The 25,255-nt window shown below is 39.0% G+C and overlaps 1 protein-coding gene across 1 annotated transcript in view; it reads left to right on the top strand.

The window, feature by feature from the left end:
• Arhgef38 (Rho guanine nucleotide exchange factor 38) overlaps nucleotides 1-25,255 on the top strand; it is a 121,459-nt gene that overhangs the window by 92,083 nt on the left and 4,121 nt on the right. The window contains 8 exon segments of the mRNA XM_034501367.2: nucleotides 1,044-1,243; nucleotides 3,560-3,693; nucleotides 7,947-8,051; nucleotides 9,465-9,581; nucleotides 12,575-12,886; nucleotides 15,700-15,843; nucleotides 16,837-17,035; nucleotides 17,123-17,364. Of these exon segments, the coding sequence (XP_034357258.1) occupies nucleotides 1,044-1,243; nucleotides 3,560-3,693; nucleotides 7,947-8,051; nucleotides 9,465-9,581; nucleotides 12,575-12,886; nucleotides 15,700-15,843; nucleotides 16,837-17,035; nucleotides 17,123-17,364 (1,453 nt within the window).

Genomic DNA, 25,255 nt, shown 5'->3' with positions numbered 1-25,255 from the left:
AGAGAAATTGGTCGTAAACTGGAAAATTGGGAAATGAAATGATTGCAGACAGTAGGAAGAGAGATAGTGAACATAAAATATGGAGATGGGATTGAGGTGTGTGTGTGTGTGTGTGTGTGTGTGTGTACATGCACGCACATCGCATACCAATGGCAATTAAAAGCCCTTGGTTTCTCGTTTGTCAAATGAAGAATTGAGGTAGACGGTTTCTAAGATGCTTTAGAACTTTTTTTAAATATTATTAAGCATTTTATATTCACTCTATTTTTTCAAATTACATGACTATTGTTTATCCCTACAAGTATTTTTTTTTTTTTTTTTAAGTAGAGGTATGAAAAACTCACCTGTTGGGATTTTAAGAGTTGTTATTTTCCATCATCATTATTTGTCGGTTCCTAAATTGATTTTTGGAAGTCGCTGCCTGCTGAAAAGTCAGAGGCAGGGGTTTGGACATTGGTTTGACTGAGCTGGTAGCTTCTTTCTCATGTACAACCTAGAGGGACGGCTCCCATCCTGTCTCCCAAGCATCTGTAGGAGTGCCAGGTGTGAATGCTGGCTGTTGCACAGTGACAGTGACATAGTAACCCAGGGATGTAAAGGGCTGTTGGTAAAACCTCACCTGTAAGAAAGTCATGAAGAGGTATCACATGACGGAGAGGAATAAGGGAACCGATGGTAGCGATTATTTAAGGGCTATTCAATTTGTTACAAATTTCTCCTGAAGTCTGTGGTACAAACCCTGACCAAAGAGCTTTTCAGCTTGGTGGAAAGAGTTTAGTTTTGACAATGTTTTTTCAGGTCACCTGTTTGGATTTTTTTTCTTTTCAATAAGAGTTGATTTATTTCACAGGTAATAGCAAAAACAGAATGAGAAAATTTTCATTTTTCTTGGTTGTGGAAAAACACATCCTGAAGCTGGTATAAAGCCTGGTGTACACACTGGCTTGTAAGTGAAACATATATAAATGCTTTGGGGTAGGTAGTAAGTAAAGAAAAAATTAAAAAGTAAATGAACGTATGGATATAAATTATGTCTGTCGTAGAGGCAAGCCTAACCTGCTGGACATGGGCTCTCTGATGATCAAGCCCATTCAGCGAGTGATGAAATACCCGCTGCTGCTGTGCGAACTCCGGAACTCGACTCCGCCCTCCCACCCAGACTACAGAGCCCTGGAGGAAGCCTTCACTGCTGTGAAGGACATTAATGTAAACATCAATGAGCTGAAAAGAAGGAAAGACCTAGGTAGGTGGAAACATGAGGGGCTGACTGCTCCCCATGATAGGAGAGCTCTGTGTATGTATTCGTGTATGTGTGCGTGCGCGTGTGTGTGACAGTCACAGTAGTTGAATGGTTATGGGGCAGTGACAGAGAATGTGATGATTTGAAATCCAGTGTTAGAGCAGTTTGCCTGGATAGCTAGGTTCAGAATAAGACCATAAAGTAGACACAAAACTGGTAATTAAAACAAACCCAACAGTGTACTCAGGTCCTTAATCTCATCTGATCGCTATGTTCTCAGTGGTATACTGTGGGCAAACAGTCCTGCCACTTAATATCTGCAGAGAAAGGAGGAGATATGGCTCAGGATCTGCAGCCCTGGGAGGCTAGTACACAAAGAAAAGGGTCAGACCAGGGCCAGGGCCATGTGAAGGGCTCCATCTGGTACATTTGATCCATTTGATCCTGACACACATGAAGAATTGGGGAGAGGGGCAGATTTAATTGTTTATACAATTTATAATAGATTCCTAACTATGTTAAGGTAAGATATTACAATTAATGCCCAATATTAAGTGTAGTTTCAGTATACAATTCAAAATACAATATACAATTCTAATTCCACAGACTCCATGTGTCCCAGGGATAGTATGCCTGTATTCTCTCAGTGGGCTCTCACAAAGCTCTCACCCAAATTTGTGTTTCTAATATAAACCAGCCTGGACTATATAGTGAGACTTAAGCCAGCCTGGGCTAAATAGTGAGACTGAAGCCAACTCAACATTTAAATCCTCACAGGAGTTTCAAAATAAATGGTGCAATGACTTCATTTTCTTTGATTGGTTTTATTCTCAAGTATGTAAAAAGCAGTCTATTTGTTTTAACAAATTAAAACTATAAAGAATAGAATAAAAGAGTAAATAATAGAGTAAAAGATACCTTAAGCAAAATGAAAGGACTGTATACAGAGGATGCCTGACTAGAAGGTATTGTTATCATTTCAGAAATAAGAATATTCTAATAGAAAGTCAATAAAAAACAATTCACAGAAAGCTTTGGCAGTAAGTGGGGGAATGAAAATTTAAAATCCCAATGACATGCTTAATCTCTTGAGCCATGGAATGCGTGCCACTGGCCAGTGCTATTCAATAACACTTCGATACTTGGTCTTAGATAAACGGCAGGAAAATGTTCAAAGATAGTTTTAAAGATTTACATAATAATCAAACAATGAATAACAAACTGCATTATGCACTATGATACCATGAGAAGATTAAAATTCAGTAACATGAAATATTGGTAGCAACTGGTTTAATCACAAAAGTTTTTAGAAAGCATGGTTTTATTTTCTGAAACATGGTTTAATGAAGCCCCAGGCTGGCTCCAGTCTCATTGTATAGCCCAGGCTGGCTTCACTCTCACTATATAGCCCAGGCTGGCTTCACTCTCACTATATAGCCCAGGCTGGTTTCAGTCTCACTATACAGCCCAGGCTGGCTTCACTCTCACTATATAGCCCAGGCTGGCTTCACTCTCACTATATAGCCCAGGCTGACGTTGAAAGTCTGATCCTTCTGCCTCCACTTTTCAAGTGTAAGATTACAGGTGTAAGGCACTAAGCTTGGCTCAGCCTTGAGTTTTATGTTACCATTCTTACAACACTTGAAGACAGTTGGTAGTGTGTCTTGTGTAACTCTACATGCACTACTGGTTTAATCCTCAACAGTGATTGCACATTCATGCCCTTAGCAACAATGGATGCATTAACATTTGGTACAAGGTGAGAGGTAACAATTGTTTTAAAGACAAGTAAACCTCAGACTGATGCTCACCTGACCTCAGGTCACAGAGCTCATGAAAAGCCAGCCTAAGAGTTGAGTCTAGTGTGTGATGGGTATAGTTGTCTTTTCATTACTTTGGACCTGATTTCCTATTCCAGAGAAACCCCCTCCCCGATAATGTGTGTCATTGGAGAGGGGGATGCTTTTTTATTTCTAATACAAGGAATTTTCTTTTTGCTCTTCTCTGGTACTGACGGTAAACCTAGCATCTTCTCCTGTCTAGGGATTTTTTTTTTTTTTAACATGAGAGGTAAGTTAAACTTGAGCTTGAATAGCCTTGAGTAGCCATGTCCTTGAAAAGCTGAGTTTCTGAAGGTCAGTGGGTGGGGTACTTGGGACAGGCTAGGCAATGGGGATAATGGGGTAGTGGCCGCCTGTGGAGGAGAGCTAAAATCCCCATCCGTTCTGTCCTCAGTCTAAACATTGGTCTTGGGAACTCCGGTGGAGCGTGCACTCTGGCTGTACACAGTCACGTTTCCCCTTTGCTCTTGCCTTTCAGTTCTGAAATATAAGAAGAGCGAGGAGGAGGAATCCCTCAAAGACAAACTATCTAAGCTAAACATTCATTCAATTAGCAAGAAGTCAAAAAGAGTCACAAATCATCTGAAGATCCTGACCAGAGGAGAGTCGCAGGTGATTTTTCTTCTGGACCACCTTCATTCACTCAGGGAGCATGAGCACGGCCACTCTTGGGTGGGTGGGTGGATGGGGGAGGGGCTTAGCTTTGCTCTTCCCGTGAATACATCTAGAACACAAAACCAAGCGAGTGCCCCCCAAGATCTTTCTGGTGGGGGGTGGGAGGGTGGTAACTGGAGGCCTAGGGGTTTTAACGCCATCTCAGCTTCTACTGGGAAGGCAGACGAAGGAGAGAGGAGACTTCATGGCCTGTGCCGACCAAGGGAGACCTGGGACTCAGCAGCACACAATCTCTCCAATGTGACATTCAAACTGTGTCTTCCACCTCAGTTTTATTTCTGCTTTAAAGTTTTTTTTAATCCCCCTGAGGTTCTCTTTATTAAATAAAGTAGTATTTAGATGCATAGTTCAGTGATGATTTTGGTGCTCTAATTCCCTTCTCTCCTCGCTAGACTCCCTAGACGAACAGTGTGTTACTGGGTGCTGTCCTTAGTCAGCCCACGAACATAGCTTACACATTAATCTCAACCTCTTATAAATAACAGACAGACTTTTTTTCCCAAAAGACTTCTCAGTGTTAATATGCTTAAGGAGAACCACGTGAGATATTTTCAAAAGACAGGGTCCACCAAGCTCAAGGGTACAACCCGGAACCCTGGATTTATACACCCCAGGAGTTTTGAGGTTAAGGATTCTGGAGTACCCAATCAGAAGAATGTACACTGAGAATGAAACATAGGAAGTTCCTGGCCTGGCCATGCGACGGGGTACACTGTCCTCCTTTTCGTCCCATTTCCCCGTGGCTGCACTGACGTTACCACTTGTGGGTCACATAGTCGGTGGCATCATTGTATCTTTTTTTTTTAAATTACTTTCTAGGGATTCACCAGGTCCATCCCCCAAACAGACTTGATGTGGAGGTATAATGGGGAAAGTTTGGGACATTAGTGGTAACTGATCATGAAATGGATAATTGGGACGTCTCATCTAAAGACAACAGTAATAAAATCAAATTTAAAATGAGCTTAAGGAGACAGTAACCCCCCTGTTGGCATCGATAAACGTGGTGCAGAAATTCTCTTCCATTTTGCTTCTTGCTTAAGACAGTCCTGTCGAATAAAGCAGGCAGCTCCTAATCTGGGGCAGAATTTTGTGGGGACCATTATATTCTTTCCCATATTTATCATCAGCTTTTTATTTTTTTTTTTACTGTGAACTAAAAGTGAATTGTAGCTAAAATAGCCTGAAGGGATATTAATTAGATTTTTTCCTCTTAATCTTTATAGAGGATGGCCTGTCAGCACTGAAGCATTTCACTGTTAATCAGAAAATCAGCTGCATAGGCTGGACTGGAGAAGAGATAAATCTCAAATCAATCAATTTTGTACTTGTCAGCAGCTCAGGTGAAATATTAGTGGAGTTAGGGTGTAAAGCTATTACCCAGGAGGAAGATTCTATTCAATCCATCACGTATGTATTGAATTCCCGTATACCAGGCCCTGTGCGAGAGAGCGGGACTACAGAAATGAACAGGTATAGATTCAGAACTCAGACTGCTTAGTTTTAATCCCAACAATATCTATAAATACAAGTTTCTCTAACGTGCTACCTTAATTGCTTTGCTATTTTAGGGCAAAGACTTTGCATCTGTCACAGAGAGACTCTCAGGCACAGCACAGCACAGCACAGCGTAACATAGCAATGCAACATAACACAGCAAAGAGAGCACAGGAGGCATTGAAATAACCACTTGTTCCATCTCTAATAATAATAATAATGTGAGCAGATGGGATCTGCTTCATAAAAATCTTGCAGGAACCCAGGGTGGTAAGTGTGGTGTGACGTTTTCCATAAATGCTGTCTTCAGCTGCTTGATGGAAACGAGGTCATTATTGTGTCTCCATTCAAGTCCCACAGACAATGTCACAGGGCTAAGACATGGAAATGAAAGACACTTCCTTTACACTCTATTTTCCCAAATCCAGTTATGGGGCAGAGCTATCTACAATGGACTCTGGGAAATGTGGTCCCTGGCAGGGCAGCCATCCTGCTAACTTAATCTAGTGTTGCCAGCTCGACTACTGGAAAGACGACAGGAAAATATTAGCATCCTCTAAAGCATCTATTTCTTTATCTCTAAAATGGGATTAATCATAATTCTTGCCTTATAGAGTTGTGTAAGAATTACAATGATAAAGTGAATGAAAGGTTTTTGTGCTGTGCCTGAATATAATTAATGCTTAATAAATATTCGCTATTGTTACATTTAAGACAAACTTCTTAATCTTTAATACCTAGAATGTATCAGTGGAGGAAAATGCTTAAATAATTAACTAAGGTTGTAAAAGCACATAAGGAGAATTTAATTTTGTTCAATGTGAAAAATATTAATAAAAGTAGACTTCACAGAAGGGGTGACTCCTGAGTCTAATTCCCCCAAAATAAACAGAATTCTAAGAAAAGGAGAAACAACATATTCCAGCAAAATAGCATGAGAAAGATTTAGTTACAGGGACGTAGGCTTGGGCAACATCTCTCACCATGCAATCCTAAGCACCTACTTCAAAATTATCTGAGTCCTAGTTAGGTCCACACAATAAAATATCAGGAGGTGAGACCCTTAAAAACATCATTAAAAAACTGCCCCAGCATATCGGTACACACACACACACATACACACACACACACACACACAGAGAGAGAGAGAGAGAGAGAGAGAGAGAGAGAGAGAGAGAGAGAGAGAGAGGGAGAGAGAGAGAGAGAGAGAGTTAAAGCAGAGACATAAGGTCAAGGATACTGGGCTATGTGTATTTTGCAATGTTTAATTAATGCTTTCCCACACAAGTCAAATGAGGGGATTAAAAAAAAGATTATACACACACACACACACACACAGAGTTCTGGAGTTAACTATATAAAATTAAGAAGTACATGAAAAGAGTGCAATCATTACCAACTATGGTAATGAACTACAGACACTCTGCTGCATGTAACATTCATGTGCCTATTCAGACAGGCTCACCACCATGGGGCTGGTTCTGCCAGATATTTTCATTGCAATCAATAAAATTCACCATCAATAGTGATGTGTGTATCTCTAAAAATTACTTGGTGTGTGTAAAAACATGTTCACTGAATGCTCGAGATAGTACATGTAACATGTCACATGAACACATGTGACAACCATCTCAGCTCTGCAAATGTGTTCCTGTAGAAGAATTAAGATTATAGATTATCTTTCACGTTTGAGGCGACATTGCCACTTTTTCTTAATGATAGGTCTAAAAATATTTCTAAATCATCGTTATGAGATAAACTAGACTATGTGTTTTATGAACATAGCAATAGATAGTATACTATCTATTGTGAGTGCACAATATATGTTACTAAAGACTAGAGGGGCAGGCGTAGATGCCCTGAGAGATGGCTCCAGGGTTAAGAGCACTTGCTGCTCCTGAAGAGGACCTAAATTCTGCTCCTGTCACCCACATGGGTCAGCTCACAACCTCTTGTAACTCTAGCTTCAGGGATCCCAGCTTCAGAGGGGATCTGATACTTTTGTGCTATACGGGCTCGTGCACACATTGGGTACACACTCCCCCACATACATATGATAAAAAATAAAATCTTAAAAGAAATAGAGAGGAGACTTGTTGTACAGGCATGCAGTCATGAGCCTGAATTCCTGCAGCACCCATATAAAAGCTGAATATGTTGATCTGCCCCTATGACCTCAGCACTGTGAGAAGCAGAAAAGATGAGATTAGTGGACTTTGCTTCTCAACAGCTTCATGTTCTGTGAGATAGTCTGACTCAAAGGAGGAAGGCAGAGTGGCAGATTAGAACACCTGATATCCCCTCTGAAGACAGGGGCGTGTCACCCACCCCTAACACATGTACACACACACACACAGTCACACAGACACACAGAAGAAAATGCCAGGAAAAGTTTTACAGTCCTGTGGCTTCATCAACATCAGTGAGAAGGCACAAAACAACCAGAAAATTAAGTTCCTTATGTGACTTGTAACTTTAACTGGACTTTTAGTTCCTGCTATGTGCAGCTCCAAAACGTTCTGTTATAAAAGTCAGCATATCACAGAGTATTTTCATACAGCAAAGGGTATTTTTGTGTAATGTGCCGGGCCACTGTTATCGTACGATTTAAATTTTTAAAATTTATTTTGTACCACTTAAACACACTAGCTGCCTTTGAGCTATGAAACTAAGTCATTTCTCGTGTGTTTTAGGTGAAAGACAATACCTTTAACAGAGAAGAAAAGCTTTTCAGGTCACTAGAAAAGACTGTGAGACTTTGTGTGAAGAACGTTTCATCCTGCCTTCAGCACATAGAGGTGGGTGAGAGACAAATGCTTCTGGAGGCGTGCTCTGGTCCCCATGGGTGTTATGAGGAAATATGACTCTTCATGTGCGTGTCGATACTAACTGTACCAAATATGGGAGCCTGCAACATCCTGATAAGACAAGCCATAGAAAGGCTTGGCCTTTGCCCAGCTTCCTGTCCCAGACTGCTCCAATCCAAATCACCACAGAGTTGCATTTTTGCTCAGATGCATGTCACATGGACCCCCATCCTGTCTTTCTTATAATAAAGATGAGCCCATGAGCTTGTCTGTGAGACATGAGCTCATCATGTAAGGCAGAAACTGTGTTTGCCTGATTTTATTAGCATAATCTTCTGTAGTACCTAAAATAAGGATAAAATGCAGAATGAAGGAAAGTAAATTGAGCTATAAACAAGATAAACTACAATAAGCAAATGCTCCCCTACAAATAGAGTAGGCCACAAAAGACACCCCCCAAATTTCTAGCCTCTTCGGAGGTTGTCCTGACCTACCTGAGAATGAATCTCTGCTTTCAAAACCCCAAAGTGGGATGCTATACAATTACACTCATTGGAAAGGCTGGCCAAGGGTTTCTGGTAATGGCTCTTACAGAGGACACGGTGTCCTTGAAAGCGACTTGACAGCAGCTATGACTTGAAGGAAAGGGAGTCAGCAGTTACATGTAAATCAGTTAATAAGCACACCCTTTCTTTCCCAGAAGTTTTTGTGTTGGAAATCTGTTTTTGGAGGTAAGTGCCTGCACAGTTAGATAAAATATCCTACTAACAGAGCACTAGCATGACCAGTGCACTGCTTTGGAGACAAGGTTCTATATTCTAGAAGGGTGAGCTCCATCCATCCCTACTGCCTGACATGACATAGGGCCTGTTCTCACATCAGGTGAGCAAATCTGCCTTGTGTGAAGCAAGCCCCCCAAACACAGTTGTCCCAACAGGGCAGTGGGAGCCCCACCCTTCAGGTATTGCTCAGGGAGTGAGGGTCTCTTGGGAACAGTCTTTGGTATCTTCACAGATTGAATCCACAACAATGTGAGTACCTTCCCTGCCCCCCATCCCTCCACCCCCTGGAAAATAACACCAGATTCACCAAGAAAAGCTTCTGCTTAAACCAAAGGAGAGAGCTTTTTAAAATAAGGAGCCTGTAAGAATTGAAGATTAGGAAGGGACAGGGGAACTTTAAGATGGGCTCCTCCTACTCAAAGAGAACCAGAATCTGTCTAAAATTATGGGATGCAGAGAAGAGAAGGAAATGGATTGCTGCAATTAGCCTGATGGAAGGAATTCATGGTGTTTTTATAGTCTGTTTCCTATCTCAAAGCGAAATCCAGGAAGTTTGCATTGGGGAGGTATTACTTGTGTGACTTTGCTGAGAACTGACCCTTTTCATAACTCTCTGTTTCAGGAAGCCATGCCCTTCACTCTGCAGAGTGTGGCAGAGCTCCGTGAGGTTTCATACAAGGATGGAGAGAAAACCTGCACAGAACCCCAGAGTCAAGCTTCAAATCCCTGTCAAGACTTTGTAAGTTACACACACACACACACACACACTTACTTTCTGGAATTAGTTATAAAATATTCACTAAATGCTAATATCAGAATTAGGCTTTGGAAACAGAAGTTTTAAAATAATTATGTTTAGGATGGCTTAGTAAAGGTTAGACTAAAATGAAAATTTAACACGGTCTCACACAGTCTCTGTTTCTGGGGTAGTCAGTGCCTGATGAAAAACAGTATTCCATTTAAGTCTGTGTATGAGATACTAAGAATATATACATTTGTAAAGCTCCTTTTAAAGGAGTCCATGCAAATGCCCAGAGACCTTACTGAAGAGGAATGTGATTTTTAGCACAGAGTGCACCAGACAGCAAAGTAAGGTTGTTTAGCAACCCATGCATGCTAAGTAAGCACTCTGCCAGTGTCCAGTGTCCTATATCCCCAGCCCAAACTATTTGTCTTTTAAGAGTTTTATATAATATATATTAGGAAGCAGAAATTTATTCTTAACTAATAAAATGTTTGGGTGGTAAGCTTTTCTGGGTAATACTAATTTTAGTTTTGTGTCTTGTATTATTATTTCATAACAGTATAGAATCTATTGAACAAAAGGTACAATAGACCACCTCTCTGTGTTGGCTTTCTTAGCATTTGGGCCAGACTGTCTTCACCAAATGACCCTTGTGTTGGTTGATTCTAGCATTCATAGCCTAGGAGGCTCAAGATCTCGGCTACACCCCCACCTCAAATAAACTTCAACCAGTAATGTCCCAAATAGGTCCAAACCTTAAGAAGTGACAAAGCCCACATCCTACTGTAAAAACACTCCAAGTGTACAGCTGCTGTGGGCATTATGAAATGGAAAGCTGGAATTCACATTCTTTTGACAAACAAGATCTCACCTTGCTACACAGACCAGGCTGGCCTTGAACTCACAGAGCACAGCTTTTCTTTGCCTCCTAAGTAAGTACTGGAACTAAAGATCAGTGCCCAAATCCTCATAGACATGCCTAGAAGCTAGTCTCCTGGGCAATTCCAAATCCTATCAAGCTGACAATCAAAATTCACCATCACCATGCATACACACATCTATGCAAAAATTTAAAATTTAATGCAATATTTCCAAGAACCTGGGAAATGACTTAATAGACCCCTGCTGTGATGATTCATCCTTGGGTTTGATCTCTTGGATTTACCTGGTACCAAGAAAGAAAGTTGTCTTCTGGCCTCCACATGCACTTCATGACAAGAATGCCCTCTAACGGGAACAAAAGATAAATAAAAAATTAAAATATAAGAAAATTAAGTCTCACATTATCCAAAGTGATAGAGACATAAGTCATTCTTGAATGGACATATAGGTAGGTAGGTAGATAAGGGCATAGAGAGATCAACACACAAAAGTTTTACATCCCTGGGTTTAATGGGAAGCCATGACTAGGTCTTGGTGGATGGTTTAATTATAGGAAGGATATTTTAAGAAAGCCGTTAATGGTGTGCCCTTTATGCCAATTTAAATTCATTACGCCAATAAATATTTATTAAAACGATCTGGGCACGTGCTATGTAGCTTCTTCCTTTGCAAGCCTGCTGCATCGTTTGACAGAAAGAAGGAAGAAATTGTCCTGTCTACCTCAATAAAGTAATATTAGATCTGCCAAGTTAAAAGAGTCACCAGAAAGCATGATATAAAAGTGGCATTTTACTGGGTGACATACTGAATGCTTTGAAATTGAAATATTAACTCAAAAATTTATCCCAAGAAAGAGAAGTTATTCATATCCAGCCATGAATGATACTTTTCTACAAATATTGTGTAGGACAAAACTTTAAAATATGATATGCCTGTCTGTTCCAACTACTGTTCCTCTGGAAAATAAAGTTCATATCTATGGGACAGTGGGCATATGCTACAACCAAAGCATAATCATAAAATTAGTAACTTGTGGCTCCCAGGCAAGTAATAAACACAGTGACTTATCCAAGACACAGTAAAAGCATTCTTTGCTTAGTCTGGGGGCTCATTAAATAGTAGGCTGGTATCTATTGATTATTTCATAAACTAAAATCAAATCTAATTTGTGTTGGCTATCACAGGTGCCACTAACAGATGGAGTTCCCTCCTTTTTAAATTTACCATGAGTTCAGACAAAATTATTGGAAAGCATTTACATTAATTAATACAGCATGTTGCTTGGGTTTCTTGGAATATCATTGAGGTCACAAAAGATAAAACTATTTCCAGATTACTATAATATGTATGATGTAGTGTAAGGCTGGTGACCATCAGACATAGGATAAAAGTGCATTTCAGAATACAGGGAACAGACACAAGAAGAAAAGAAATTAAATCTAGGACTCTTTGAGTGCTGGCAAAATTTTTCATTAATGTTTCAGAAACCCACAGTTTCAGACAACAAGTCAGCAGCCCTCAACCCTCTGATATATATAAATACATTTACTTCTGACCATGTCTACCTCAGGAGTAAGATATACACGTAAAGAATCAATGTTTGCATGGGGAACACAATTCCATCCAAAGCACAAATCTTGAGATTAAAAACTAGGTTTGAACCAATGTGGAAGAGTGAGATGGATTGTCTCCTTAGACAGTTTGTGTCCATTTCACTGACAGCAAGAGGTGAAGGTGCTGAATTCGGTCAGTCACTGTCACACACTGGCATTTCCCTGGCCCTGATGTGATATGAGACTTCAGCTTGGCTCTGCGGTTAGAAAGGAGGGAGGCATCCACTGCACACCCACAGCAGCTGCAGACAGTAGAGTTACCGTGCGGGAGAGAGAGCAGGCTTCTCTTCTCGCTCATCTTCAGGCTCCATATTGCTGCTTTAAGCCTGAATAAATAAGCGTAGGCAGATCTCCTAAAAGTGAGAGTATCTTCTCAAATAAATGGGTGTTGTTCTATTTGAGCTTTAGAGGAGAGAGGGTAGGCCTACTGCGAGCAGCGCTGGTCATAGAGTGGGCTATCTTCTTGCTAATGGAGCTATATATTTTTTGCAGGCAGCTCGCTCTCAGAGACTCATCCTGAGCCCCCTGTCAGCCTTGCTGTCCTTATTCCCAGGGCCTCAGAAGCTCATCCAGAAACGCTATGACAAACTGCTGGACTATAATAGCTCCCTGCCACGGTCAGCAACCACTGAGTCAGACTTAGCCAAAAGAGAGTATGAGGCCCTCAATGCCCAACTTGTGGAAGAGCTACAGGCATTCAACCAGGCTGCCAGGAAGATCCTGCTCAACTGCCTGTGTAGTTTTGCCACCCTCCTCCGGGACTTGATGCAGGTGGCTCTGCAGGCTTATTCCACAGTCAAGACGGTGAGCATGCTCCTAACCCTGGGCCACATCAATGTTAGTCATCATTCACAGTGTGCATGCGCGTGGCCCTTGTGTGTTGTCATTTAAGTGTAAAGTTGCACAGATGTCCTTATGCATCTTGAATCATATAGTTTTAAAGATGCCTTCTGGTTTTTTTAAATAACAAAAAAAAAAAAAAAAACCTTCCACCATGTACTTTACAGTAGTAGAAGAGAAAAGAGAGTGTTTGTTTTTGAGAAATTACTAAAATAGTAAAGTAAAATCAGTCTGGGGAAAATGATCTTTATTAAAATGATTCTGTTCTACAATGTGTGCCTCCACAGTTGTGTTCTGACGTGACTGTGGTCGCATGCAGTAGTTGTAGGAAGTCAGACAGACACTGTGCATCCTTCACACATTCCCTGATAATATCTTGCATGACTATGAGACTCTGAAAAGATCAAATGCTGAATGTTGAAGACTCTGGCACGGAAGAGACCTTGTCTTAATACCTACCCATCACCATATCACCTTGGGCAAATTGCTTTATCCCTGCCTGCTTACATTTTCTCAAGTGACTACAACGAGAAGTGTGTATCTTTTGTCGTAAACGGATAGCGATTGTCCTTTGGATCATATTAAGTGAACAGTTCCAATGTGTTAGGTATACTCAGAACTTACTCTGTTGGACAGGAGACTGCCAGAAGTCTTTCACATTACAAAGTGGAAAGTATATCAATATAACAAATGCCCCATTGCCCTTCCCTGGTCCTTTCAACCACCATTCACTCTTCTGTTTCTATTTAACTATGCTGAATCCTTCCTGTAAGAGACATCACCATTTTTCTCATTGTGACTGGCATATATTACTTAGTATAGTACTATTAGTTTCCCATGTCGCATGCAACAAGGTTTTTCCTCTAAGTATTAATAGTGTCCCTGTGAGTGTGTAGAATATACTGCCTATTCACTCATCTCTCTTGATGGCTGCTATTCTGATTATTTCCATCTCTTGGCTACTGATATAATCCACTATATAAACAAACTCAAAGAAAAAAAAAACACATGATCATCTCACTAGATGGTGAAAAAGCATTTGACAAAATTCAACATCCATTCATGGTAAAAGTCTTGGAAAGATCAGGAATTCAAGGCCCATACCTAAACATAGTAAAAGCAATATACAGCAAACCAGTAGCTAGCATCAAACTAAATGGAGAGAAACTTGAAGCAATCCCACTAAGATCAGGGACTAGACAAGGCTGTCCACTCTCTCCCTACGTATTCAATATAGTACTGGAAGACTCTTTCTGCTCCAACAGTTAATAGCTTCCAACATGGGGAGGGGCTTCAGTAGTTTCTCCCCAATCCATGCTGAAATTTTTCACTGGCATGATCTTGTGCATGCCTCGTGTAGTTAACCACAGCGGCTGTGGGTTCATGTGTGTAACAAGAATGTCATGTCCCGAAGACAGCATTTCACAGCACTCTTCCCAGTCCTCAGCCTCTTATATTCTCTCCAGTCCCTCTTCTACAACGTTCTCTGAGCGTTGGGTGTGGGTAGGGTTGATGCAGATGTCCCATCCACAATCACAGTGGCTTATTCTCAGCATTTTGAATAGTAATGCATCTCTGCATGTTTAACACCCACCCTCACAGTAAGAAGTTCCTTTCACCAAGGTTGTAAGGAGCATAAATCTATAGACATAAACATAAAAATCAGGAGGCAGTTTGACAATGTGACCACTTAGCAAAACATAAATAGGTTTTCTTCTCAGGTCTATGACTTTCCTAGTTATGTTTTTCTGACCATGTTTTCAGTAACAGGCATGATTTTCCTCCTATGGAGTAGGCCTCAACTATGATCAAGAGAATGGCTGGTTACCTAATAAACCCTCTTGCCTTGCCACTATTTCACTAATAGGTGCATCTTACTTGGCAAGTCAGTATTGTAGCATGGTGGGGTGGGAGTGGGGGTGGGTCCAGTACTGGGCAATACCATTGTTTTTTTTTTTCTCCCAGCAGCTTGTATGGTACCTTTCAGGGTTATGAAAGCTAACCATCAAGAAGAATTTCCTGGTCAGTTCAAGATTTATTTATTTGTGTCCATGGTATCTTCACTTACCATGTACCATGTACCTATTAAAGGCCACAAGGAGCAACTGCAGTAGCCTGTATTGCTTTGGGTGTTTCTGGGGTCTCTCTGACCAAAACCTCACAGAGACGGGTCCAATCCTAGCTCTGAGATTTTCATTTAGTGATTCATGTCTTCTGGGCATAGTGTTGTTCACAGATATGGGATGCTTTTGCTCAAACTCATTTTTAAAAATTTGTATTTTCTGTTAGCTTACAAACTAATGGGATTTTGAAAGGTTTCCTAATATATCCTTAGTTTTGGTTAATCTATTCCTCACCCCTCCTCCACCTAACTGCTCCTTATCCCGCTTCCTCTAATCTCTCTCTGTTGCCCATGTATATGTATGTATATGTGTATATGTATATATGCATATGTATATATAATGTATATAATGTATATATGTATATATATCACAACAGCTTTCAGAACTTTATTCCTGCGTCTTTCTTGCTTCTTTCCTGTTTTGTTGTCCTATGTAGTGTTGAAGTGTAGTGTTGAAGCTTTAAAAAGTACCCCTATCATTTTGTGGGACTTCAGTAATATTAGATTGCCCATCTTTACAGAAGCTGTCGAGTTGTCCTGATTCTTCATGGCGGCTCTGTCTTATCCCCATCATCACCACCATCACCACAACCCCAGCAGAGTCAATAGCCAGTGTGACTGGATATCTGAAAATACCACACCATTTCTCCCACAGGTACCACTGCCAGTCTTGGGCATCTCAGAGATTCAGAATCAAGTGCTGGAAGAGGTTCACAACTTGAATTTTGTAAAGGACAACAGTGCCACCTTTATTGAGAGGAAACTTAGCTTTGAAAAGAAGAAGCCTGCACAGGTTCTGGTGAGTTTAGACTGTCCGAGGCAGTGAAGCCATCATCTCTTTGCCTTGTCCAAATTGTAGCACCTGGATCGCCATGCTGCCTGCACCATCCAAATAACATGCTCTTTGCTTATTTTACTGTTCCTACCTTTTATGTTATAAACTCTGTAGGAAAGTGATATTTGCTTCTGTTTTAGTCATGACAGTTCTCAAACATGCCAAACATGCTTGATACACAGCAGATACTCAGATTTGTTGACTAGGGTTTTAAAGAGACAAATCATACAGTGTAGCCCCTCACTTCTAGCCCACTTTATTCCCAGCCTCCAGAGACACAGTGGTTTGTTTGTGTGTGCGTGTGTGTGTGTGTGTGTGTGTGTGTTTTCAGAGTCACTTAGTGTCAGAGTTTGGAAAGTGACTCCTGCCTTGTTTACTCAGATGCACATAGGCAATTTACATTACAAAAGTCCTTACTGTGCAAGATATTAAATAGGAAATAGTAAAATATCACTCAACAGTCAGGAGTTGTTAGAGCCTCTGTCATCTTTAAACCTGCTTTGAAATTTTCAATGTAATTTAATTAGTGTGTGTGTGTGTGTGTGTGTGTACAAGCACACACACACACACACACACACACACACACACGGGGGGGGGGGGATACATTCAGAGGCCAGAGGATAACTTATGGGAATGGTTCTCTTCTGCTCTGTGGGTCTTTGGGACAGCTGCCTTTATCCTCTGAGCCACCATGCCAGCCCCTGAGCCTCTGCCTTCTTATGCCTGATTGAATTTTCTTTCTTTACAACACTGCCCTCATGTGCTTACTTGAGATTTTTAAACTGAAAATCTCAGCCGAATATACTAACAGCCTGACCCAAGCATCTGCCTTGTCATATATCCAGATTGGTATATATAACTTATATAGTGAAATAATTCTCTAAAGGAAAATCTTTATGGACCCAATGAGGATTCCACTGTATGTCCATCTGAATCAGGACTTCTTACTTTTCCCAGCCAGAAGTGCCACATCAAACTGACGTTCACCGCTCCAAGCTTTTGTCCACATATGGAGCAGAGGAACTCTACCGAGCTAAGCGCAAGTGTAATGCCACCCAAGAACATGACATCAATCTTCTAGAAGGGGAATTGGTAGCGGTCCTGGAACAAAAAGATCCTCTGGGGAGCACAAGCAGGTGGTTTGTTGACACCGGATGTAAGTGTCTCAGAATTTCCCAGGAGTCTCTGCGTATTTGGGGATGGTCCTCGCATAACCCTGGTGCTTTCTGTTTCTTTCTACCAGTTGTAAAAGGCTACGTGTATTCCTCCTTCCTAAAGCCCTACAACCCAGGGAAAGAGCAGAAGGTGGATGCAGAGAACAGATTCTGTGACGACGATTTTGAGAACATCAGTCTCTTTGTGTCTTGCCGGCCGGCTGGTGACAGAGTCAGCATAAGCGACAGCAGCTCATCTCTTAGTGGCTCTTGTGGGAAGTTTGAAACAAATGGTGCTGATGTTGATAGTTTTCAAGAGATAGATGAGCAGGTAAGACTTTAAGCCTCGATGTAATGTTGCTTGGCCAATCAAACGAACAGATCTCTAACTGCTCACGTTGAGCTGAAATACAGATAGGGAAAGTACCAGCTTTGACACTGAGAAGACCTAGGCCAATTAGCACGTACCATCTGTGGACTGTTGAGCAAAGAATTTAATTCTCTAAACCCTTTTCTTTCAAAACAGAAAAGAAAAAAATTCCTATACTGCAGAGATGTTGTGATCACTAGAAATGATGCGTATGCCGAACTCTTGACACAGAATAGGCATCCAAATCATAGCAGTCACTACTCTATTGGTAAATATTCAGGGTGGTCAGGAAGTTCTTTTTTTAACACTCCACCACTGGAAAAAGGCAGCTTAGTTGTGATTATCAATATCAGGTAGGCATTTATCACTGAATCAGCGAGAACAGTGTTTCTTAACCTGTGGGTCACGACCCTTTGTGTGTGTGTGTGTGGGGTCTAATGACCCTTTTCCAGGGGTCGCCTAAAACCATCGAAAAACTCCAATATTTACACTACGGTTCATAACAGTAGCAAAATTACAGTCACGAAGTAATGAAGTCATGAAACAAAAATAGTTTTATCGTTGGGGGGGTCACCCCATGAGGAACTGTATTAAAGGGTCACATCATTAGAAAGGATGACACCACATGAGGAACTGTTATTAAAGGGTCACATCATTAGGAAGGATGACACCACATGAGGAACTGTATTAAAGGGTCACATCATTAGGAAGGATGAGAAGCACTGCGTTAGAAGCAATGTCTTCGTTGAACTGGGGAGGACTTGGACACTTATTAATACCATTTGCTAACCATGAAAGCTTTCCCACTTGCCTTTTGCTAGTTGCGTCAATGCAAAGATCACTGGCATAGCTCCTTCATAAATCGGTAAGCTAATTATAATGTAATATTCATTTTTGCTACCTCATAAAGTTTCAGTATTTTCAACTATTAATCTCCAAATAGTGACCACCTAATTTTCCACCTTTTTAACACAGTAATTTCTATTAGCCTAAATTTCTTTTCCATTGGGGTAATACATTTTATTTTCAGAAGGTGGAAATGGGATGATATACATAAACTAAATGCAAGCTCTTTATTTCTTTCCCCCTTGGACATCATGTCTTTCAGATATATTTTATGCATATATAAATATATACACAAAACATGTTATATGTGTTCCCTTTTTAACACTTAAACACCACTCTAGTTATATAGCTAATTTATTCCTTAAAGCAATTCTCTGAAGTATTTTAAAATGTTTGTGTTTAGCTGAGGCATAATCTCATGAATACAGCCAGGCTGGCCTATCACCTCAGTCTCCTAAGTGGTATAACCATGAGCATATACTGTCACACCCATTTTATAGAATAAGTCATATACATAATTACTAATCCAGTCAAAGATGCTGAAAATATTTTGTATTTAAAAGTGTAAAATGGTAATTCCAGGAGTATTCTTCATCTCTTTTTCTATGCTATTACAAATACATTTGTAAGGAAAATTAATAGATATATTACAGAGCTTGCCACACTGCCTTCTATTGCATTATTTAACTCTTATTTATATGCTATAGAATTCACTTATTTTAGATGTGAAGTCCAACAACTTTTAGTATGGCTACAGTATATTTAGTATAAATTGTGCAAACCAATTTTAGAACAATTCTTTCATGCCCAAAGTTTAGATTCATTTGCAGTCCCTGCTTTTTCCCACATTCAGCTTCTGAAAATCACTAATCTATTTTGCATTTCTTTATTACACCTTTTCTGTATATTTCACATGGATGGAATTGTATATGGTGTTTTGTAGCTGGCTTTTTTTCTGTCAGCATGTGTTTAATATTCATCCTTGCTGTAAATATATGTATTTTGCATCTTTTTAACTACCTAATAGTATTCCATGACATAGATACAGCATTTTAACAATTTGCCAGTTAATACACTTAGGCAATATCTATTTTGATGCTATTGAGAATAATGTCTCTAGAGACATTAATGTTTGTATCTGTGTGGACTTCACTTCTCTTAAACAGATATCCAGGAATGGATTTCCACCCTGGCATGGTAAATACATGCTTTACTTTTAGAGGAAATACCAAATCATTTTTCAAGTGAATTGATGCTACATGCTTTCTTTAATAAGAGGGGAGACGAAGGGAGGAAATTTTCTCTGTCTCAAAATAGAAAATACCTTTTAAAAAAATCCTATTTGTTCTCTGTTTACTTTGAGTATGGATACAAGTTAACATAGTTAACATAGACAACTGGTCTTGCATAAACGCTAGCATTATTACTAAATAAACTGGATTGAGAAGCACATCTTGGATCAGTGGTCACATGGGATCTCTGATTACTTCCCTTAGATCAAAATGATTTCATTCACATTGAGGGTCTCCCTATTGCAAGCATAGAGTATGCCCCAGTTCAATTACAGCAAAAAGAAGTGACCCCCGTGGGAACTCCAGCAGAAAGAGAGAGGAAAAGATGAGAGGCAGGAGGCAGCAAGTTCTTTCATGCCTTAACATTGACAACAAAGGCATATGAGCCTTCGGGTGGTTTTCAGTCTCCTCATGCATCTGCTTTTCATTCTTGGAAATAAGGAGAAAAGATTCTAGTTTCATGTTTTCCACAGGCTGGTATTTCCACTCCATGAGCTCTCAGGCAGTGTGCGAATACTTATATTTATGGGCCAAATTTAAGAGAATGATATAGCACAGAGGTCCAGATAAGTGACTGAAAATGATTGAAAATTATATCTTTGTCAAATCTCCATATCTGATGTGTCCCAATAGAAGTTTTTTGAATAGCTATTTAAACTTTAAAAAATCAGCTGTAGTCTGTACTGCTTAGCTGGGCATTGCTTGGTTCCACTGTTTCTTGCTCTGTCTTTCCTACAGTGGTGATACTTTCTGTCATCCTCCAGACTTGCAGAAGTGCATCCTAAGAGGAATTGTAGGCCGTCCTATAGTCTTGTTGAGAATTTAAATGAACCCTGACATGGGCAAATGAATGGGCAGACTTAGCTTCTATCTGATATTTGGGGGGAATCTCTGAGGCTTTGAGACTTACTGAGGTATAGACCACTGGAGACTGGTTAATGCTGTATCTGCTCTGGGACTTCCATATTTGATCCAAGTCTTTAACCTGGATCTGAAGGATGAGGAGAGCCTATGAACGGCTTTGAAGGGTGTCTTAGTACCTTTCTATTGCTGTGATAATATACCATGACCTAGGCAACTTAGAGAAGAAAGAGTGTATTTGCATCTTACATTTTTAAAATGTTAGAGCCCATGACCATCCTAAGTAGGGATGTCATGGGCTTTTGTGACAAACCTCCTGAACAAGGCCACGCTTCTTAGTCCTTCCCAAACAATTCCACTAACTGGAGACCTATTATTCAAACATATGTGCCTAAAGAGGCCGTTTTCATCTATACTACCGCAGTGAGTTTCCTCAATTATTTTGGAAATGGGCTTCTTTGCATGTGGTCTTTTCTATAAGGTACAATTACAAGCACATTTTTAGACAAGTTTGTGGTTTTTTTCAAGCTTGTGATCTGGTCTTTGCCTTTATATTTTATAATCACTTAGGATAATGGTACCACATGTTGAATATACTGTGTGTTTGCAAGTTCACCAATAATCTAACAAGCTAATCCTAAGGTATTTAAGTATTTTTATGATGTTCTGAAGGGTAAAATAGATTGCAGAAATATATAATTTTATTTTTATTATTATCTCTGAACAAAGATGAAGTGAGGGAGGACAAGGTGGAGAAAAAAAATAATAAAAGACAGTTACAGCATTTACTTAACTTTCTTTATTTATTTTTGAAATGTTTTCCTTAAAAACTATTTGTTTATACTGAAGATACCCTTCCTCCCAGCATGCTTGTGGTTTTCCTTTGTTCTTATCAGTTATAACCATATCAAAAATGCCTCAGGAGGCACCCTGTGCTGTGATTTGGTTTCTTGACTATCCTTTTATGATAATAGTTTCAAACTCACCCAAACCATTCATTCATGTATATATATATGTACATATATATATGTATATGTACATTATATATGTACATTATAATGTACATATATATGTATATGTACATTATAATGTACATATATATGTATATGTACATTATAATGTACATATATATGTATATGTACATTATATATGTATATGTACATTATAATGTACATATATATGTATATGTACATTATATATGTACATATATGTTTATATATATATTTATATAAATATAAAACAATGTGAACTCTCTTAGGGAATCCATATCCAGGCTCCCAGGTGTGTTTTAGTGTCTGAGAAACACTCTTTTCTTAAACCCTCATGTTTAAACCTCTTAAAATATTTTTATTAAATCCCCAGATTATTTCATAAAAAACATACTTACTGGTGAAAATATATAATCATTGAATGAAGAAAATAAAAGCTTGCTTCTGTAGGGTGAGAGAAAAGAATGGGTATTTTTTTTTTCATGCAATGTAATCACTTTGGCTTTGGAACTAATATAGTGAATGCTGGTTTAAAAGCTATTTAGTTTTGGAAAAGAAAATTAAAATACATTATGAGTTTTATTGCTCATAGCTGGAGAATTGGGATAAAATCAATAAAATGAGATTGTACAATGCAATGAAGTTATGAAATAAAAATTAAATGCAGGAATATACAGAGTAGGAGGCTGCAGAGGTGGCAATGATGCCACAGGGAACAGCACGATGCTTATGGGTAATAATCTGTGGATGAGTCATGATATAGGTGGTGTTAAATCAAGTGCGTGGAGAGCTGAGCTGTATGGCCAGGTTATCATAAATAAAATGAAATGCAGATTTACAATGGGCAAAGGAGCAAACAGTGAAACATTTTAAAAATCAGAAAAAAGAAATGCACAATTACAATTCATATTAATAACATTTTAACTAATGTTTCTGGAAAAAGCATATGCACATTTAAAGTTAGAAAATCGTATACTGAGATTTGAAAATGAGAAATTTTCACAACTCTTCAATTCACGTCAATTGAAAACTTTTAATTTTTCTTCTAACAACAAAAGACATAAAAGGATTTAGAAGACCAGAGAAACTGCTCTTCTTTCAAAGCAGACTTAATTCCATTTTAAGTATATAAAATATACCTTTAGTTAGCATGCAATATGAGAACCGGAAAGTACTGATCTAAAATAAGTTTGGATCGTGAAAATCTAAAAGTGTCATATAATTTAGAATTTTAAATTTGTGGTCTCATGGGAATTTATATTTGTTTCAAATATATATTTTAAGCCAGGCATGGTTGCACATTTTTAATTCCAACCCTCTAGACTCAGAGGCAAGTAGATCTCTATGAATTCAAGGTGAATTTACATAGTGACCAGCCAATAGTTGCATAGTGATACTCTATCTCAAAACTCATCAATAAAACACATATTATAACAATAAATATATATATAATGGAAATTTATTTTCCCTTTGAGGAAATTTGTGCCCAAGTGAAAGACTGCCCTAGTGTTGAGAAATGGGACAGTAGCTAAGCTATCCTTCTGAAAAATCCATGCCTGCACTGAGAAAGCATATTTATTATTGGTTCAAATTACAAAGATGGCTATAGCTGCTGATTCCAGCTCTTATAGACTCTTTGGGGACTATAATTTAGCACATCGCACTCCTGTATTCTTTTGCAAACCAAATTAACCATACACTAATCTTGTGGATCTATCCATACTGTCACTTTTAACTACAAAATGGTAGTGACATTTGAGAGACTCCAGACCCTTTCTCCAGGCATACACTGTGTAAGAATTTGCTTCCTAAAAGCCTAAAAGAAAGGGATCAAGCACGGGATTGGGAGTTAGCTGTGAGGATGTGAGTCCTAGCAGTACTGGGTAACATTGTGGTTAAGAGTGTTTCTAACTCTTAGCTGAGAAGGTTATTGAGGTTATAGCCCATGTGACATAAACTATCACAGGCTCTGTAAAAAAAAAAAAAGTATTTATTACAGCTGAAATTTAATTAATAATTTATAGCTCCCCCATTCTGCTCTCTTCTCTACTTTCAAACAAAGTAATCCATTTTTTTTAAAGTAATCCATTTTTAAGACTCTAGCTTCATGCTTGCACCACAATCCCCTATATCCAAACCTTTTAGGTCAAGTAAACATCTGAACATACCATGTAGCATGGCATATATATGACCACTTGAGGGGTGTGAGGCCTACCTTTAGCCATTCACATTGCCATTAACAAAATACCATATTCTTAGTGTCTTGCAAACAAATCCTCACCGTTGTAGAGATCAGAAGGTTGAGATCAAGACACCATTTTTGGTGTTTGATGAAGTCAACTTTGTAGTTAATGGGCAGCACCTTTTGGGTAGATTTTCACTTAGAAGAGATAAAGGTCTTGTGCTGCTTTTATAAAAATAGGTCCCATTCATGAAGGCAGTGTCTTAAGACCTAATCACTTCTTCCTAATTTTCACCTCATTATTATAAGTTTAGAATCAAAGGGGGAACATTCAGATCTCAGCCATATGGTTCCTTTTAAGAGTTTTGTTGAGGTGAGGAATGGTTTAAGATTTCCATAACAACAGTCTCACTATCCTGTCTGGTCTCCTTTCCTGCTTAGTGACATCAACTCCTGCCTCATAGAACCTTGATCTACTTGTCCTCAGTTTCCCTCCTTTTTTTTTCCTATCTCCTTTCATGCATCCACCTCTGTGGATGCGACATACTAACTTCTTTATCAACCCCTCCCTTATGAAAGACTACCTTCAAAATGTACCACCCTGTTTATGTGTAGCTTGGTAGTGGTGGCAGCTCTATGGGTTTGTTACTTTGTCTTCTCAGTATTTGTTATTTCTTCAGCTGAGTTGTAAGGTTTCTGATAATATTTGTTGCAAAGTTTGATTAAATGACTATATAAATGTTGTTCGTTAGTTGCTTAATTTTGTATCACAAAGAAACTTTTTAAAAAATTAGCAGTCTTATAATTTTACTGGAAGATGAATTAAACAGCAATTTGAGGTCTTCAGACTTACCTAATAACTATCGAATATTTTTTCTGAGGTCACAGAAATTTTTAATTGAAATATATTTTATTTGTTTCTTCAAGGTCAGTTAATTTTGTGAAGTTATAAATTTTATTCAATGTACTTATTAAGATCTAGAAAATTAAAGAACTTAGAAAGAATGATGAGAAGTGCTTATATATCTAGCAATCCAAGAAATTATTTAGTAATTCTAGGTGTCTGTTTTTCATCTCACTTTATACATGTATGTCTGTGTGCTTGTGAGTGCAGTTATCCACAGAGTTAGAAAAGGCCATGGATACCTTGGAACTTGAGTTCTAGCAGTTGATCGTGAAACTCATGAGTGGGTACTGAGACATCAGTTGGGTCCTTTGCAGAGGTTATGTTCTCTTAACCACTGAGCCATCTTCCAGCCTGTAATTTTACATTTCAAAAAAAAAATACTTAACATGAATATTTTCTATATTGTTATTCTCATAAAATGCTATCTAAATGACTACAAATTTACTTAATAAGACTGTCTTTAATTCACTTTTTCTAACCCTTCAGCACGTTCCCATACCTCTCCCACTTTTTGTTATACATACAGAAATTTTGTTGTAGAGACATCTGTCTGTCAGTGTTTCTGTTTCTATGGAAGAGATTATTAAGAGATTGATTCAAAGAATTAGCAATCAAAAGCATTTTACAGAAACTGCCAAAGCGCCTTCAAGCATGGACAATCTACACTCCTTCCCATAGAAAACAAATACCTGCTTCCTTTCCTATCTAAGCCATATCCTATTAAATCCATCGTGAAGAGCTGGACTGTGTGACTGTAAAACCAATAACTCCTTAG

Source organism: Arvicanthis niloticus, chromosome 4 (genome assembly GCF_011762505.2).
Source record: "Arvicanthis niloticus isolate mArvNil1 chromosome 4, mArvNil1.pat.X, whole genome shotgun sequence".
In the NCBI taxonomy this organism is placed as follows: Eukaryota; Metazoa; Chordata; class Mammalia; order Rodentia; family Muridae; genus Arvicanthis; species Arvicanthis niloticus.
This window is presented reverse-complemented; position numbering and strand designations above follow the sequence as displayed.